This window comes from Anolis sagrei, chromosome 8 (assembly GCF_037176765.1).
Source record: "Anolis sagrei isolate rAnoSag1 chromosome 8, rAnoSag1.mat, whole genome shotgun sequence".
NCBI classification, from domain to species: Eukaryota; Metazoa; Chordata; class Lepidosauria; order Squamata; family Dactyloidae; genus Anolis; species Anolis sagrei.
The window spans coordinates 1720001-1739660 of record NC_090028.1 but is presented as its reverse complement, the minus strand read 5'-3'; the positions used below and the strand labels follow the sequence as shown (position 1 = coordinate 1739660).

At 46.2% G+C, this 19660-nt stretch overlaps 1 protein-coding gene across 1 annotated transcript in view; it reads right to left on the bottom strand.

Moving 5' to 3' along the window:
• The window catches only part of LOC137097555 (zinc finger protein 420-like), a 19847-nt gene continuing 187 nt past the window's right edge, over window positions 1-19660 (bottom strand). Inside the window, exon 2 of the mRNA XM_067470945.1 lies at window positions 1-1971. Within this exon, the coding sequence (XP_067327046.1) occupies window positions 95-1801 (1707 nt within the window). The 5' untranslated portion in view covers window positions 1802-1971 and the 3' untranslated portion in view covers window positions 1-94. The remainder of the gene's footprint in view (window positions 1972-19660) is intronic.

Here is a 19660-nt window from a genome sequence, read left to right as displayed (position 1 = left end):
TCTTTGGGGTCAAACACCACTGTTCTCTCCAGTGTGGATTCTATGTCTATGTAGATTTCTACTCTCAGAAAAGCTTTTCCCACACACTGTGTGTTTACAGGGTTTCTGCCCAGTGAGTCCTTTGATGTGAACGTAGATTTGAACTCTGAGCAAAGCTCTTTCCACACTCCAGACATGTATAAGGTTTCTCTCCAGTGTGAGTCCTTTGATGTGAATCTAGATTTGAACTCTGAGTGAAGCTCTTTCCACACTCCAGGCATTTATAGGGTTTCTCTCCAGAGTGAGTCCTTTGATGTGAATCAAGATTTGAACTCTGAGCAAAGCCCTTTCCACACTCCAGGCATTTATAGGGTTTCTCTCCAGTGTGAATCCTTTGATGTGAACGTAGATGTCCACTCTTAGTAAAGCTCTGCCCACACTCCAGGCATGTATAAGGTTTTTCCCCAGTGTGACTCCTTTGATGTAAACGTAGTTTTCCACTCGTAGAGAAGCTCTGCCCACACTCCAGGCATGTATAGGGTTTCTCCTCAGTGTGAATCCTTTGATGTAAACGTAGACTACCACTGTGAGTGAAGCTCTTTCTACACTCCAGGCATGTATAGGGTTTCTCCCCAGCGTGAATTTTTTGATGTAAACGTAGACTTCCACTCTCAGTGAAGCTCTTCTCACACTCCAGGCATCTATAGGGTTTCTCCCCAATGTGAATCCTTTGATGGGAACGTAGACTTCCACTCCTAGTAAAGCTCTTTCCACACTCCAGGCATTTATAGGGTTTCTCCCCAGTGTGAATGCTTTGGTGTTTATGTAGAACTGAACTGTGAGCAAAGCTCTTTCCACACTCCAGGCATGTATAAGGTTTCTCCCCAGTGTGAATCCTTTGATGTGAACTTAGATCAGAACTCCGAACAAAGCTCTTTCCACAGTCCAGGCATGTATAGGGTTTGTCCCCAGTGTGAATCCTTTTGTGTCTATGTAGATTTCCACTTTTAGTGAAGCTCTGCCCACACTCCAGGCATGTATAGGGTTTCTCCCCAGTGTGAATCCTTTGATGTGAACGTAGACCTGTACTCCCAGAGAAGCTCTGCCCACACTCCAGGCATTTATAGGGTTTCTCCCCAGTGTGAATCCTTTGATGTCTACGTAGACCTGTACTCTCAGTGAACCTCTTTCCACACTCCAGGCATGTATAGGGTTTTTCCCCAGTGTGAATCCTTTGATGTGAACGTAGATTTCCACTCTCAGTGAACGTCTTTCCACACACCAGGCATGTATAGGGTTTCTCCCCAGTGTGAATCCTTTGATGTGAACGTAGATTTCCACTCGTAGTAAAGCTCTGCCCACACTTCAGGCATGTATAGGGTTTCTCCCTCCTGTGAATCCTTTGATGTGAAAGTAGATTTCCACTCGTAATAAAGCTCTGCCCACACTCCAGGCATGTATATGGTTTCTTCCCAGTGTGAATCCTTTGGTGTTTATGTAGATTTCCACTCGTAGTAAAGCTCTGCCCACACTCCAGACACGTATAGGGTTTCTCCCCAGTGTGAATCCCTTGGTGTTTATGTAGATGTCCACTCCGAGCAAAGCTCTTTCCACACTCCAGACATGTATAGGGTTTCTCCCCCGTGTGAGTCCTTTGATGTAAACGTAGATTACCACTCCGAGCAAAGCTCTTTCCACACTCAAGGCATGTATAGGGTTTCTCCCCCGTGTGAGTCCTTTGATGTCGCTTCAGATCACCCCTCTGAGTGAAACTCTTCCCACATTCCAGGCATATGAATGCTTTCTCCTTTATGTCAGCCATGATATGGGTGTTTGATTGTAATACAGATGCTTCAGTCTTCTTTTTTCTTTCCTTTACTGTACGCGAGGTCAAGATTTCAACAAGACCCTCAGCTAGAGAAAAGTTCTTCTTCCTATATTATTGATTTCATTGCTGCATCCAAGGGGTGGCTCCATGGAATCCTCATTTCCCTGGTTAAGAAAGAAGCAAAAGATCAAGATGAAGGCGAGAAACTTCCTGTACCTCCACGATTTCCCCCTTTCTCTTTATGGGTCATGTTGAAAATGGAAACACCCAGAAATGCAAACATCGGGGTCTTCAGAGGTTCTGTTGGACAACGAAGCAAGTGGAGTGTCTCTATCCCTGTGGAATAATGTCCAGGGTGGGAGAAAGAACCCTTGTCTTCTTGAAGCAGGTGTGAATGGCCCAGCATTTCTGCGTTTCAAATAAGATTCTGTGTCCAGCACTCAGAAACAGGAGAACTCCAGACAGCAAGCAATCAGGTGCCAACTAACACCACCCAAACAGAGGGTTTCTCCAGGCAACAGAGGCCAGGCCGCCTCTCTGCAGATATCCTCACTGATTGACTCTGCAGACTTCAAGGCTACTCCAATTCTAATTCAAGCTTGTTCATTGCAACGTTCACCCTTGTTTCTGTCAGGATTATTGATTTATGCATGTGTGTTTTTCAATGTGTTTCTATGTAATTCAAGATGGATTAAGATGTGTTTCAAGATGGATTCTATTATGTTCAATTGTGTATTAGAAATACTGTGAGAAGCAGAGAGAAAAGTAACCTTGACAGAAGTGAGATAACATGTTCTCTGGCTGTGGGAAGAAGGAGGAGTATCCGGTTACAGCCAGAGGTCTGATAAGCAGATGTTCTGAAACTGTTTATGCTGTGCTTTGTAGTTCCTGATGATAGCCCGCTAAGAATGGACGTGTGTAGATGTGCTTAGTAAACTTTGTGTTTTTTGTAACTGTAAAACGGCAGAGTCCTGATTTTTGGAGTCCTGGGTCTGTTGATCTAGCAACCTCTTCCGCTGCGCATATACTCCCAAATTCTCTGACAGCTTCAAACAAACAAGGGTTCTTTCTCCCGCCCTGGATATTATTCCACAGGAATATATACACTATTCCACTTGCTTCATTGCAAACAGAAGCTCTGAAGGTGCCATTAGCCACAGATGCAGGCAAAACTTCAGGAGAGAATGCTGCTGGAACATGGCCAAAAATGTACAGCAACCCAGTGATTCCGGCCATGAAAGCCTTTGACAAAACATTATTAAAAACATGCCTCGTTAAGAGATATTTCTCTCCCAGGGGCCAGTTAAAGGTCTGCTAAAGGGTGAAAAATTGTAACTTTCCCGCTGGTCAGAGAAGCCTTTCAGAATCAGGAAACATTTTTGGAGACCACTTGAAGGCTTAATCATGCCTTCCTTCGTTCCCTTTTTTTCCTTCTTTCTTGTTCTTTCTTGCCTTCCTCCTTGCTTAATCTGCAATACCATTGATCTATTATTGAGCCATGGCAATTAATAGGAGTAATAATAATGATAATAATAATAATGATGATGATGATGATGATGATGATAAAACCAACAACCCTGGAGCTGTAGTTTTGCAAGCCCTTTCGCCTCTTCTGCCCAATAGTGTTGGCGCCCAATAGTGTTGAAACGCCTCCAGGCTTTGAAGCCTGTGTTTCCCTTTGCCTTAATCTGCTTGACCTTCGCAGACTCTGCGATTCACTCCTGTTTTTCCAAATCTGTCTTTTTCTATCCTCATTAAGGAAGCCAGGTGCTAACTCCTCTGGAGAGCTATCACCGCCTGGCTCGTCAACATTCTCATCAGAATGTGTAGTTTCACTTTCCAAGCCACTGACCTCAGTATCCACACTTTCATTACCATTAGGGAAAAATACATGTTCAGTAACATCAGGACATACAATCAGAGAATCAAGTTCAGGTTCAGCAATCAGAGAATCCGGTTCAGGTTCACATGCAGGCTGAACCCCAACACATAGGAAGAAATAACAGTAGCTCTCCTAAAATCAGATACAGAAACAGCCTCAGCTCAGGGTGGTACATCTCTGAATGAATGAATGAGTGGCATGCCTAGCAGTTGGTGGTGGTTAGTATAGCGAAGGCATGGGAAGACTTGGGCCCTCCATGTGTTTTGGAGCACTCCAGAAAACAAGTTATCAAGGGTCCGTTAACACCTCCCAACGAGAGCATGCCCCAGCCAGCCATAGCCAGGCCACCTCTATGCAAATGCCCTCACTGACTGATTTGGCAGCTTCATGGCCACTCAATGTTCATCAAGCTTTCCAATTGCAACATTCACACTTGCTTCCAACAGGCAAGAGTTCTTTCTCCCACCCTGGACATTATTCCACAGGGATATATATACACACCCCATTTGTCTCACTTCCAACAGACCTCTGAAGAAATGTCAGGAGAGGCAAAACCTCAGGAGAGAATGCTACCAGAACATGACCATACAGCCATAAAACCTCACAGTGATTCTGCTTCACAGTGATTCTGGCCATGAAACCCTTCGGCAATGCTGAATAATTTGTTTAGAGCAGGGCTCCTCAAACCTTTTAAACAGAGGGCCAGGTCACAGTCTTCAACCTGTTGGAGGACCGGATTATAATTTGAAAAAAGCATGAATGAATTCCTTTGCACACTGCACTTATCTTATTTGTAGTGCAAAAAACACTTTAAATCAATACAAAAATTAAAATGAAGAACAGTTTTAACAAATATAAATTTATTAGTATTTCAGTGGGAAGTGTGGGCCTGCCTTTGGCTGATGAGATAGGATTGTTCTTGTTGTTGCTGTTGTTGTGTTTTCAAGTCATTTCAGACTTAGGTTGACCCTGAGCAAGGGCCAGGTAAATGACCTTGGAGGACTGTATCCGGCCCCCGGGCCTTAGTTTGAGGACCCCTGGTTTAGAGGGTAAAGATGATATAGAATGGAATTATAGAGTAACTTTATTGTCATTGTACATGTTGCAATTCAGAGCAGGAAACAAGGCCCTAAGATAACCATCCACCACACTTGACTGTGAAAAAACAATCCTTTTTTATTGAAGAAAAATGGTTACAAAATAAAGGAAAAATGCAAGTCAAAAGCCACAGCAAAATCAGCAAACATGAATTTAAATGGACAAAAACAAAACCCAAAGCCACACTGTAAAATACTGGAACCTGTTAGCAATCCACTAACCGTACTTGATATCCTAGAAATCTTTCAAGACGATGGCCAGGGAAACCGGGAGAACTGCCAAGGTCTTCACCAATCTGAAACGATGCCTGAACTGAGAAAGTCAGCCCGGCGGAAGGCACTTAAAGCCGAAGAATTGGTTCCGTGAACCGCCTCTCTGCTTTGAAGCCGTTGTTTGTATTTCTTTTAATCGGGAAGACCTTCGCAAGCTGAGTGATTTACTTCTGTCTTGCCAGATCTGGCCCCTTCTATTCTCATTAAAGTTGCCAGGTGCAGAAGGGAGTGAAAGGTCATGGCTTCCCTCCGAAACATTCTCATGAACACTGGTACTTTCATTTTCCAAATCTACAGAAGTTTCTTCCTCACTAATTTCAGAAGCATTGGTATTTTCCAAATCTACAGAAGTTTCTTCCTCACTAATTTCAGGAGCATTGGCATCAAGAGGTACATTTCCATTAGCATCAGTAAATATACTTTCATTAGCATCAGGAGGAACAAACAGAGAATCAGGTTCAAGTTCAAACTCGGGGTGAACCCCAACAGTACATGGCAAAACCAAATGCAATGCTTTCCTCAGCACACATCACAAAACCAACACACCCATCCCTCCACACCCCAACCACCACCACACAGCCCCCAATGCAACATCAATGCAAAACCACAGAGTTCTGTATACTCACAGCTCTAGGAAAAAAGCTATATCTCATGTCAAATGTCTCTCTATATTATTAACTAGAGAGGGAGGGAAGGAGGGAGGGAGAGAGGACACCCTCCTCCAAACCCAACCCCTTCCTTTCCTTTCCTTTCCTTTCCTTTCCCTCTTGGGTCTCGGTTGCCTCTGCTGGGCTGCTGGGAACTCACACGGGAGGGATTCTGTGTGTGTGTGTGCCCAGAAAGCTCATCCATATTGAGTTATGGGAAGGAATTCTGGGGAATGAAGTCCAGTATTCAAAGGAAGGACAAAAACGCACGCTCTGTGAGTTAGGAAAGGCTGTCCAGGAAGGCACAATCAAAACCCTCCCGAAAGATGGCCATCCATTTTTATTTTATAGCAACCCTCGGCTATAATATATCTACAATAATATCTATATATCATAATGATATCTATAAGTCTATAATAGATATATATGTGTGTGTGTGTCTATGATATCTATATGTCTATAACAATAATATCTACATGTCTATAATATCTGTATGTCTCTACTTATAATATCTGTACATCTATAATAATATTACCTATCTGCCTATATCTATATCTATAATATCTATATATCAATAATAATAAAAAAATCTATATGCCTATAATAATATCTGTATGTCTATAATAAAAACAACAATACCTATATAATATCTTTGAACTGGGTTATATGGCAGTGTGGACTCAGGCAACTCGGAGCACTTCTACACATCCATATAACTCTTTGGCCTCGAGACTAAAATGCGACTATTTTATATTGACACTTTGCCACTTCAGTTGTGTATTGATAGTTTAGAAACCAGCTCTTCCACTTTTCTCTCTTTGCCATTGCTCCAAAATGGGCCACAGCAACACATGGCTGGGTACAGCTAGTATTATGTAATATAGTATTATATTGACTATCTTATAGTATGCTAGTTCAACTAAATTACTGTGTCACTAAAGGATGTATTTCTAAAAAGTGTTTGACCAACATGAAAAGTCTGGAAAGCTCTATCTGGGAAACTCTCTTTGGGGTCAAACACCACTGTTCTCTCCAGTGTGGATTCTATGTCTATGTAGATTTCTACTCTCAGAGAAGCTTTTTCCACACACAATGTGTTTATAGGGTTTCTCCCCAGTGAGTCCTTTGATGTGAACGTAGATTTGAACTCTGAGTGAAGCTCTTTCCACACTCCAGGCATTTATAGGGTTTCTCTCCAGTGTGAATCCTTTGATGTGAACGTAGACTTCCACTCCTAGTAAAGCTCTGCCCACATTCCAGGCATGTATAGGGTTTCTCCCCAGTGTGAATCCTTTGGTGTAAACGTAGATTTCCACTCGTAGTAAAGCTCTTTCTACACTCCAGGCATGTATAGGGTTTCTCCCCAGTGTGAATCCTTTGATGTGAACGTAGATTTCCACTCGTAGTAAAGCTCTTTCTACACTCCAGGCATGTATAGGGTTTCTCCCCAGTGTGAATCCTTTGATGTGAACGTAGACTTCCACTCTCTGTGAAGCTCTTCTCACACTCCAGGCATGTATAGGGTTTCTCTCCAGTGTGAATCCTTTGATGTGAACGTAGATGTCCATTCTTAGTAAAGCTCTGCCCACACTCCAGGCATGTATAAGGTTTTTCCCCAGTGTGACTCCTTTGATGTAAACGTAGTTTTCCACTCGTAGAGAAGCTCTGCCCACACTCCAGGCATGTATAGGGTTTCTCCCCCGTGTGAGTCCTTTGATGGAAACGTAGATGTGAACTCTGACTGAAGCTCTTTCCACACTCTAGGCATGTATAGGGTTTCTCCCCAGTGTGAATCTTTTGGTGTTCATGTAGACCTGAACTGTGAGCAAAGCTCTTTCCACACTCCAGGCATGTATAGGGTTTCTCCCCAGTGTGAATCCTTTGATGTGAACGTAGATCTGAACTCTGAACAAAGCTCTTTCCACACTCCAGGCATGTATAGGGTTTGTCCCCGGTGTGAATTTTTTTGTGTCTATGTAGATTTCCACTTTTAGTGAAGCTCTTTCCACACTCCAGGCATGTATAGGGGTTTTCCCCAGTGTGAACCCTTTGATGTGTATGTAAATCTTCATTCTGAGTGAAGCTCTGCCCACACTCCAGGCATGTATAGGGTTTCTCCCCAGTGTGAATCCTTTGATGTTTACGTAGACCTGTACTCTCAGTGAACCTCTTTCCACACTCCGGGCATGTATAGGGTTTTTCCCCAGTGTGAATCCTTTGATGTGAACGTAGATTTGAACTCTGAGCAAAGCTCTTTCCACACTCCAGGCATGTATAGGGTTTCTCCCCAGTGTGAATCCTTTGATGTGAACGTAGATGTCCACTCGTAGTAAAGCTCTGCCCACACTCCAGACACGTATAGGGTTTCTCCCCAGTGTGAATCCTTTGGTGTTTATGTAGACTTCCACTCGTAGTAAAGCTCTGCCCACACTTCAGGCATGTATAGGGTTTCTCCCCAGTGTGAGTCCTTTGATGTAAATGTAGATTACCACTGTGAGCGAAGCTCTGCCCACACTCCAGGCATGTATAGGGTTTCTCCCCCGTGTGAGTCCTTTGATGTCGCTTCAGATTACCCTTCCAAGTGAAACTCTGCCCACATTCCAGGCATATAAACACTTTCTCCTTTATGTCAGCCATGATATGGGTGTTTGATTGTAATACAGATGCTTCAGTCTTTTTTTTAACCTTCCTTTACTGTATGTGAGGTCAAGATTTCAACAAGACCCTCACCTAGAGAGAAGTTCTTCTTCCTATACTATTGATTTCATTGCTGCATCCAAGGGTTGGCTCCACAGAATCCTCATTTCCCTGGTTAAGAGAGAAGCAAAAGATCAAGGATGAAGGCGAGAAACTTTCTTGACCTCCATGATTTCCCCCTTTCCCTTTATGGGTCATGTTGAAAATGGAAACACTCAGAAATGCAAACATCAGGGTCTTCAGAGGTTCTGTTGGACAATGAAGCAAGTGGAGTGTCTCTATCCCTGTGGAATAATGTCCAGGGTGGGAGAAAGAACCCTTGTCTGCTTGAAGCAGGTGTGAATGGCCCAGCATTCCTGCATTTTCAAATAAGATTCTGTGGCCAGCACTCAGAAACAGGAGAACTCCAGACAGCAAGCAATCAGGTGCCAACTAACACCACCCAAACAGAGGATGCCTCCAGGCAACAGCGGTCAGGCCGCCTCTCTGCAGATATCCTCACTGATTGACTCTGCAGACTTCATGGCTACTCCAATTTTAATTCAAGCTTATTCACTGCAACATTCACCCTTGCTTCTGTCAGGATTATTGAGGTATGCATGTGTGTTTTTCAATGTGTTTCTATGTAATACAAGATGGATTAAGATGTGTTTCAAGATGGATTCTATTATGTTCAATTGTGTATTAGAAATACTGTGAGAAGCAGAGAGAAAAGTAACCTTGACAGAAGTGAGATAACATGTTCTCTGGCTGTGGGAAGAAGAAGGAGTATCCGGTTACAGCCAGAGGTCTGATAAGCACATGTTCTGAAAATGTTTATGCTGTGTTTTGTAGTTCCTGATGATAGCCCGCTAAGAATTGACATGTATAGATGTGCTTAGTAAACTTTGTAATTTTGTAACTGTAAAACGGCAGAGTCCTGATTTTTGGAGTCCTGGGTCTGTTGATCTAGCAACCTCTTCCGCTGCGCATATACTCCCAAATTCTCTGACAGCTTCAAACAAACAAGGGTTCTTTCTCCTGCCCTGGATATTATTCCACAGGAATATATACACTGTTCCACTTGCTTCATTGCGAACAGAAGCTCTGAAGGTGCCATTAGCCACAGATGCAGGGAAAACTTCAGGAGAGAATGCTGCTGGAACATGGCCAGACAGGCCGAAAATGTACAGCAACCCAGTGATTCTGTCTATGAAAGCCTTTGACAAAATATTATTAAAAGCATGCCTCGTTAAGAGATATTTCTCCCCCAGCTGCCAGTTAAAGTTCTGCTAAAGGTGAACAATTGTAACTTTGCCACTGGTCAGAGAAGCCTTTCAGAATCAGGAAACATTTTTGGAGACCACTTGAAGGCTTAATCATGCCTTCCTTCGTTCCCTTTGTTTTCCTTCCCTTCTTTCTTGTTCTTTCTTGCCTTCCTCCTTGCTTAACCTGCAATATCACTGATCTTTTCAGGACCAACCATGACAATAATCTCAATCAACATCGAAGGCATGTCAGCTGCCAAAGAACAACTGCTCTATGAACTGTGCCGAGATAAGAAATGCGATGTGCCGTGTGTCCAAGAAACACACAGGGATGAACGACAGAAACGACCCAAAGTTCCAGGAATGTTCCTAGTAGCGGAAAGACCACACGCGCAATATGGAAGCGCTGTCTTTGTCAAACCAGGCCTCCAAGTCAGCAGTGCCCACAAGACTGAAGAAAACAATATAGAGCTTCTAACTGTAGAGCTTAATAACATCACCATCACCTCTGTGTACAAGCCCCCAAATGAAGAGTTCTGCTTCTCCTCCCCCGAGAATTTTGATAGGCACCAAAGGGCGGTAGTAATTGGGGACTTTCAATGTGATCATGTTAGATGACATGATCACATTGGTCGTGCCAATCCCTGAGAAATACAACAGCCATAGCCATGTATCGGGATATGCCCAAGAGGACAGAAATGGAGAGGTTGTCCTCTCCTGGTCTGAACTGCACAAACTATCACTCATCCATGATAGCAAGCTCCCACCATCCTACAACAGTGGGAGATGGCACCGAGGTTATAACCCAGACCTCTTATTTGTGAGTGAACGCATCGTACAGCAATGCACCAAATCAGTGGGAACACCAATCCCAAACACACAGCACCGACCAATAGTATGCCAACTGTTCCCAACAATAAGGCCTCAGGAAGTTCGATTTAAATGAAGATTCAACTTCAGAAAGGCAGATTGGTCTAAATTCTCAGACATGTTAGATGACATGATCACATTGGTCGTGCCAATCCCTGAGAAATACAAGCACTTTATTGAAATCGTGAAAACCTGCTCACGGGCCTCGATACCGAGAGGCTGCAGAACCAACTACTTTCAGGGCATTACTCCTGAAACAACTGCCTTGTTGGAAAACTATGACAGGCTCCACAACGAAGACCCATTTAGTGAGCAGACTCTTCAGGCAGCGCAGAGCATTGTGTCCTCCATCTCTGAAGCCAAGAAAGAACAGTGGATCAAGTTGATCACAGAGGTCGACATGGGCAGGAGCAGCCAGAAGGCGTGGAGGCTGATGAGACGGTTGAGCAACGACCCCTCACAAACTAATACCCATGCCAACATAAAGGCAGATCAGATAGCACACCAACTCTTGAAGAATGGGAAACCCAACCTTGCCCCCAAAGTAGGAAAGAAACCAATAGCCAGACAACAAGAGATTGAGAACAACAACCTTCATAAACCCTTTGTTGTTGTTGTTCATTCGTTCAGTCGTCTCCGACTCTTTGTGACCTCCTGGACCAGCCCACGCCAGAGCTCCCTGTCGGCCGTCACCACCCCCCGCTCCTTCAAGGTCAGTCCAGTCACTTCAAGGATGCCATCCATCCATCTTGCCCTTTGCCGGCCCCTCTTCCTTTTGCCTTCCACTTTCCCCAGCATCATTGTCTTCTCTAGGCTTTGCTGTCTCCTCATGATGTGGCCAAAGGACTTCCGCTTTGTCTCTAGTCTCCTTCCCTCCAATGAGCAGTTGGGCTTTCTTTCCTGGAGGATGGACTGGTTGGATCTTCTCGCAGTCTAAGGCACTCTCAGCACTTTCCTCCAACACCACAGTTCAAAAGCATCTATCTTCCTTCGCTCAGCCTTCCCTAAGGTCCAGCTCTCACATCCGTAGGTTACTACAGGGAATACCATGGCTTTGACCAGGCGGATCTTTATTGCCAGTGTGATGTCTCTACTCTTTACTATTTTATCGAGATTGGACCTTGCTCTCCTCCCAAGAAGGAAGCGTCTCCTGATTTCCTGGCCACAGTCTGCATCTGCACTCATCTTTGCACCTAGAAATACAAACCCTGTCACGGCCTCCACATTTTCTCCCTCTATTTTCCAGTTGTCAATCATTCTTGTTGCCATAATCTTGGGTTTTTTGATGTTTAGCTGCAACCCAGCTTTTGCGCTTTCTTCTTTCACCTTGATTAGAAGGCTCCTCAGCTCCTCCTCGCTTTCGGCCATCAGGGTGGTGTCGTCTGCATATCTGAGGTTGTGAATGTTTCTTCCAGCCATTTTCACCCCAGCTTTGCATTCCTCAAGCCCCGCACATCCTCGCATGATGTGTTCTGCATAGAAGTTAAATAGGTTGGGTGAGAGGATGCAGCCTTGCCGGACGCCTTTCCCAATCTTGAACCCGTCTCCTGTTCCGTGGTCAGTTCTGACTGTTGCTCCTTGGTCCTTGTACAGATTCCTCAGGAGAGAGGGAAGGGGGCTTGGGATGCCCATCCCACCAAGAACTTGCCACAGTTTATGATGATCCACACAGTCAAAGGCTTTAGAATAGTCAATGAAGCAGAAAAGAGATGTTTTTCTGAAACTCCCTGCCTTTCTCCATTCTCCAGCATCCGGATATTGGCAATCTGGTCTCTCGTTCCTCTGCCTTTTCTAAACCCAGCTTGAACATCTGGCAACTCTCGCTCCATGTATTGCTGGAGTCTTCCTTGCAGGATCTTGAGCATTACCTTACTGGCATGAGAAATAAGGGCCACTGTACGGAAGTTGAAGCAGTCTTTCGCATTTCCCTTTTTTGGTATGGGGATATAAGTTGATTTTTTCCAGTCTGATGGCCATTCTTGTGTTTTCCATATTTGCTGGCAAATGGCATGCATCACCTTGACAGCATCATCTTTTAAGATTTTAAACAGTTCAGCTGGGATCCCGTCGTCTCCTGCTGCCTTGTTGTTAGCAATGCTTCTTAAGGCCCATTCAACCTCACTCCTCAGGATGTCTGGTTCTAATTCATTCACCACACCGTCAAAACTATCCTCGATATTATTATCCTTCCTATACAGATCTTTTGTATAGTCTCGCCACCTTCTCTTGATCTCTTCAGCTTCTGTTAGGTCCCTGCCATCTTTGTTTCTTATCATACCAATTTTTGCCTGAAATTTACCTCCAATGTTTCTAATTTTCTGGAAGAGGTCTCTTGTCCTTCCTATTCTGTTGTCTTCTTCCACTTCCATGCATAGCTTATTTAAAAATTGTTCCTTATCTCTTCTGGCTAACCTCTGGAATTGCGCATTTAACTGGGCATATCTCCCCTTACTATCCCTGTTTCCTTTTGCTTTCCTCCTTTCTTGGGCTACTTCCAGTGTCTCAGCAGACAGCCATTTTGCCTTCTTGGTTTTCTTTTTCTTTGGGACGTACTTTGTTGCCGCCTCCTGAACAATGTCGCGGACTTCTGTCCATAGTTCTTTTGGGACTCTGTTTACTAAATCTAGTCCTTCAAATCTGTTCTTCACTTCCACTGTATATTCGCTAGGAATGTTAGCGAGATCATATCTAACTGGTCTGTGTATTTTCCCTGGTCACTTCAGTTTTATTCTAAATTGAGCAGTAAGAAGTTCGTGATCTGAGCTACAGTCAGCCCCAGGTCTTGTTTTCACCGACTGGATGGATGTCCGCCACCTTTGGCTGCAAAGGATGTAGTCAATCCGATTTCGGTGTTGACCATCTGGTGAGCTTGTTGGAAGAGAGTGTTTGTAATACACAGCGAGTTTTCCTGGCAGAATTCTATCAGCCTGCGTCCCGCTTCATTTTGTTCTCCCAGACCATGCTTGCCTGTGATCCCAGTTGTCATTTGACTTCCCACCTTGGCATTCCAGTCTCCTGTAATGAAAATAATGTCTCTTTTTTGTGTATTGTTAGTTAATTGTGAAAGGGGCAAGGGACAAAGTGAGCTGGAGATCTTGGGAAATGATAGAACAGGGGTGGGGGGAGATAAAGGGAACAGAAGACCATGGCAAGTTGAGATCCCAACAAAGCAAATTGCCAACTATGAAATACATATTGAGATTCTGGATATGGAATGCGGCATGGAGGAGGGGGGGTGTTGCGCCTGCCGAGGGCCCCCCATAGAAGTGGTGGTGGGGAAGGGGAGATGCGGGAAAAGGAGACCATTAATTCGGCCTAGGGACCGTGTAACAACATTAGTAATTCCAAACCGGTCTCCTGATATGGTAAACTGATGTAACCAGGATGGCGGTCCCTCTGGATTGAAGGTGGTGCTGTTGAACGCCAGATATGTCAATGGAAAAACAACTTTCATCCAAGACTTAATCCTGGATGAACGGGCAGATCTGGCGTGCATTACAGAGACCTGGTTGGACGAAGCGGGAGGCGTGAATTTGACCCAGCTTTGCCCACCAGGTTTTTCTGTGCAGCACCAGCCGAGATCTGGAGGGCGGGGAGGCGGGGTCGCAGTGGTCTATAGAGATTCCATCCCTCTGACCAGGGGCCCCATCCCACAGTCAACAAATTTTGAATGTGTCCACTTGAGGTTGGGTGACCGGGACAGAATAGGGATTCTGTTAGTGTACCGCCCACCTCGCTGCACTACAGTCTCCTTACCTGAGCTAGCGGGGGTGGTCTCAGGCCTGGGATTGGAATCCCAGCGGCTCCTTGTGCTGGGGGACTTCAATGTCCATGCCGAGGCGGCCCTTTCAGGAGCGGCTCAGGACTTCATGTCTGCCATGGCAACCATGGGGCTCTCCCGGCAAGTATCTGGCCCCACTCATAGTGCAGGACATACATTGGACTTGGTTTTCTGCCAGGGATGGGAGGAAGGTGGTGGGGTCGAGGAGCTGACCATCTCTCCGTTGCCATGGACCGACCACTACCTGGTCAGAGGTGGAGGACCCATTAAGTTGGTCTGCCCCAGGAGGCTTATGGATCCGGATGGATTCCTGATGGCTCTTGGGGAGTTTCCCACCGCCTCGGTAGGTGATCCTGTCGAGGCCCTGGTCACTCTCTGGAATGGGGAGATGACTAGGGCAATTGACACGATCGCTCCGGAACGTCCCCTCTCAAGTAGCCGAGCTAAACCAGCTCCCTGGTTCACCGAGGAGCTGGCAGCGATGAAGCGAAGGAAGAGGGAACTAGAGAGTGTGTGGCGTTCGGATCCGAGTGATCCAAATCGAACACGGTTTGTGTCCTTTTTAAGGGCATATGCCGCGGCAATAAAAGCCGCAAAGAAGGCCTTCTTTGCGGCCACTATTGCGTCTGCAAAGAACCGTCCGGCTGAGCTGTTCCGAATTGTCAAGAGGCCTTTTAAATCCCACCACTCAAGGTGGGAACCCTGACGATTCGACTTCTCGCTGTGAAGCTTTTGCTCAGTTCTTTGCAGACAAAGTCGCTTTGATCCGTTCTGGTCTGGATACCATGTTAATGGCAGTCTCTGAGGATGTAACACGAGCACCTGCTTGTCCAGTTTTGATGGATTCATTTCAATTGGTGAAACCCGAGGATGTGGACAAGATACTTGGAGGAATGAGGCCAACCACATGCATCCTGGACCCCTGCCCATCCTGGCTTCTAAAGGAGGCCAGAGGGGGATTGGCTGAGTGGGTTAAGGTGGTGGTTAATGCTTCCCTTTGGGAAGGCAAGATTCCAGCGAGCTTAAAACAAGCTATAATAAAACCGCTGTTGAAGAAACCATCACTGGACCCCACTCAATTCGTCAACTATCGGCCAGTTTCTAATCTCCCCTTCTTGGGCAAAGTCTTGGAATGTGTGGTGGCCTCACAACTCCAGGTATTCTTGGTAGACACGGATTATCTGGATCCGGCACAGTCTGGCTTTAGGCCGGGACATGGTACCGAGACAGCCTTGGTCGCCTTAGTGGATGATCTGCGCCAGGAGCTCGACAGGGGGAGTGTGTCCCTGTTGGTGCTGCTGGACCTCTCAGCGGCCTTCGATACCGTCGACCACGGTATCCTTCTGGGACACCTCGCAGGGATGGGTCTTGGAGGTACTGTTTTGCAGTGGCTCCGGTCATTCCTAGAGGGTCGATCTCAGAAGGTGTTGTTGGGGGACACCTGTTCAACCCCACAACCATTGTCTTGTGGGGTTCCTCAGGGCTCAATATTGTCTCCCATGTTGTTTAACATCTACATGAAGCCGCTGGGGGAGATCATCCAGAGTTTCAGGGTACGGTGTCATCTGTACGCGGATGATATCCAACTCTGTCACTCCTTCCCACCTGCTACTAAGGAGGCTGTCGAGGTCCTGAACCGGTGCTTGGCCGCTGTGACGGTCTGGATGAGGGCGAACAAATTGAAATTGAATCCAGACAAGACAGAGGTACTCCTGGTCAGTCGCAAGGCCGAACAGGGCATAGGGTTACAGCCTGTGTTGGATGGGGCCGCACTCCCCCTAAAGACGCAGGTTCGCAGCTTGGGTGTGACCCTGGACTCATCGCTGAGCCTGGAACCCCAGGTTTCGGCGGTGACCAGGGGAGCATTTGCACAGCTAAAGCTTGTGCGCCAGCTGCGCCCGTACCTTGGGAAGTCTGACTTGGCCACGGTAGTTCACGCTCTGGTTACATCCCGTTTAGACTACTGCAACGCTCTCTACGTGGGGTTGCCTTTGAAGACAGCTCGGAAGCTCCAACTAGTCCAACGCTCGGCAGCCATGATTTTAACAGGAGCGGAGCGCAGGGAGCATACAACCCCCCTGTTGCGCCAACTCCACTGGCTACTGATTTGCTACCGGGCTGAATTCAAAGTGCTGGCGTTGGCCTTTAAAGCCCTAAACAGTTCCGGCCCAAGCTACCTATCTGACCGCATCTCTGCCTATGAATCCACCAGGAGTTTGAGATCTTCCGGGGAGACCCTGCTCTCGATCCCGCCTGCTTCTCAAGCTCGGCTGGCGGGGACGAGAGATAGGGCCTTCTCGGTGGTGGCTCCTCGGCTGTGGAACGCCCTTCCTACGGACATTAGACTAGCACCATCTCTAATGGTATTCTGCAAAAAGGTGAAGACCTGGATGTTTGTGCAGGCGTTTGAGTAATTTAGTGCAATCTGGTAATGGAACATAGGAATGGAACAACGGACGACGAACCTGGACTACGCTTGGATGATGAGAAGATTGGGTACGGTTGTTTTTTGTAATAATTGTGCATTGTAATTGCTTATTGGTAATTTATGGATAATGTGTTAAGTCAATTGTTATATGTTGTATGGAACCACGGCTGTTTCTACTGTTTTTACTGTTTGTGAACCGCTGTGAGTCGCCTTCGGGCTTGAGATACAGCCGTATAGAAGCAAAGTAAATAAATAAATAAATAATATTATCCAGTAGGTCCTGCAGATCCTCATAGAACTGATCTACTTCTGCTTCTTCATCAGCTGTGGTTGGGGCGTATATTTGGATCACTGAATTGGACATGGCTCTCAATAAATGTAAGAATGGCAAAGCAGCTGGCCAGGATGACATACGGATGGAACCAATCAAGAACTTTGGCCCAAAAGCAAGGCGCTGGCTGCTGGAGCTGATGAACAACTGAACTGCATCCTGTCAGATCCCCAAAATCTGGAGGAAAGCAAAAGTCATCACCATCTTGAAGCCAGGCAAAGACCGCAATGATCCAAAAAGCTACACACCAATCTCCCTGTTGTGCCACCTCTATAAAGTTCTGGAGAGACTTATTTTGCATAGAATTACGGAAAAAATAGACCCCTGTCTGATCCCACAGCAAGAAGGCTTTAGGAAAGGCAAAAGCTGCACATTGCAAGTGCTGAACCTGACTCAGCACCTAGAAGATGGCTTTCAAAGGCAGCAGATTACAGGAGGTGTCTTCATAGACCTGTCAGCGGCTTATGAGACTGTGAACCACGGCCTCCTCCTGAGAAAAATGTATAATATCACAAAGGACGACCACCTCACCCGCCTCATAGGAAACCTGCTACAAAACAGGAGCTTTTTTGTTGAGTTTCAGGGCCAGAAAAGCAGATGGCGGAAACAGAAGAACGGCCTGCCTCAGGGGAGCGTGCTTGCTCCATCCATGTTCAACATCTACACAAATGACCAGCCACTGCCAGAAGGGACAGAGAGTTTCATCTATGCTGATGATCATGCCATTACTGCTCAAGCAGGGAGCTTTGAGATGGTTGAACAGAAGCTCTCCAAAGCTCTCGGTGCCCTTACCGCCTACTACAGGGAAAACCAGCTGATCCCTAATCCATCTAAAACACATACATGTGCTTTTCACCTTAAGAACAGAAAAGCATCCAGAGCTCTGAGGATTATGACCTGGGAAGGAATCCCACTGGAACATTGCAGTGCAACCAAATCCCTGGGAGTCACTCTGGACCGTGCTCTGACCTACAAGATGTATTGCCTGAACATCAAGCAAAAAGTGGGCGCTAGAAACAATATCATACGAAAGCGGACAGGCACAACCTGGGGATCACAACCAGATACAGTGAAGACATCTGCCCTTGCGCTGTGCTAGTCTGCTGGTGAGTATGCATGCCCAGCGTGGAGCTCAAACAGTGGATGTGGCTCTTAATGAGACATGCCGCATTATCATGGGGTGTCTGCACCCTACACCACTGGAGAAATTACACTGCCTAGCCGGTATTGCACCACCTGACATCCGCCGGGAAGTAGCAGCCAATAGTGAAAAGACCAAGGCAGATCTGGCCGGGGTGGTTCATGCCTTAGTCACCTCTAGACTGGATTACTGCAATGCGCTCTACGTGGGGCTGCCCTTGAAAACGGCTCGGAAATTCCAATTGGTCCAACGGGCAGCAGCCAGGATGTTAACGGGGGCCCATTACAGAGAGAGGTCAACCCTCCTGTTTAAGGAGCTCCACTGGCTGCCGTTTATTTTCCGAGCCCAATTTAAGGTGCAGGTGCTTACCTACAAAGCCCTGAACGGTTTGGGACCAGCCTACCTGCGTGACCGCATCACAGTCTACGAACCCACACGCTCACTCTGGTCATCAGGAGAGGCCCTGCTCGTGATCCCGCCCGCGTCGCAGGCGCGTTTGGTGGGGACGCGGGACAGGGCCTTCTCTGTGGTGGCTCCCCGCCTCTGGAATGCCCTCCGGAAAGATCTCAGACAGGCCCCTACCTTGGCGGTTTTCAGAAAGAACCTGAAAACCCGGCTGTTCCAACGTGCCTTCTCAGATTAGGAAACCCACTACCAAAGCCCAGAAGCACTTTAGTAGAGTCAAGATCACCCTCACCGCACACTGCACTTATATTATAATCCCATATCCCTCCAACACTTCAGCACTTTTAACCCTGTACCCTACTCTGGCCGGCTCAGTTTTTAATAATGTCCTGTTGTACTGCTACTGTTATTTTTTCTGCTTAAATTGTTTTATTTGCTATGTATTGTATTGTTGTATTGTGCTGGGCTCCGGCCTGTTGTAAGCCGCATCGAATCCCTTGGGAGATGCTAGCGGGGTACAAATAAAGTTATAATAATAATAATATAATAATAATCTCCAGTCCATCTCTTGTTTGGGTATCAGCCAGCACGTCAACAACGTAAATCAAGAAATAGTTTTCTAAGATCTACAGAGACACTTGCTGGAACACCCCAGCAAGCGAGAGTCCAAAAGTGGCAGGCTCAAACCCAGAATACTAAATGAGAGACTCCTCCCTGGGCACACAGAAGACTGGGCGACTTGGAAGGTGCTGAACAGACTGTGCTCTGGCCCCACGAGATGCAGAGCCAACCTCAAGAAATGGGGCCACAAAGTGGAATCCACGACATGCGAGTGTGGAGAAGAGCAAACCACTGACCACCTGCTCCAATGCCACCTGAGCCCTTCTTCCACATGCACAATGGAGGGTGACTTCCTTGCAGCAACACCAGAGGCACTCCAAGGGGCCAGAGACTGGTCAAAGGACATTTAATCAGTTCCCAAACTCACAAATTTTGTATTTTGTCTGTTTGTTTGCTTTGTTCTGTGAGAAATGTAATATAATTTGACTGGTCG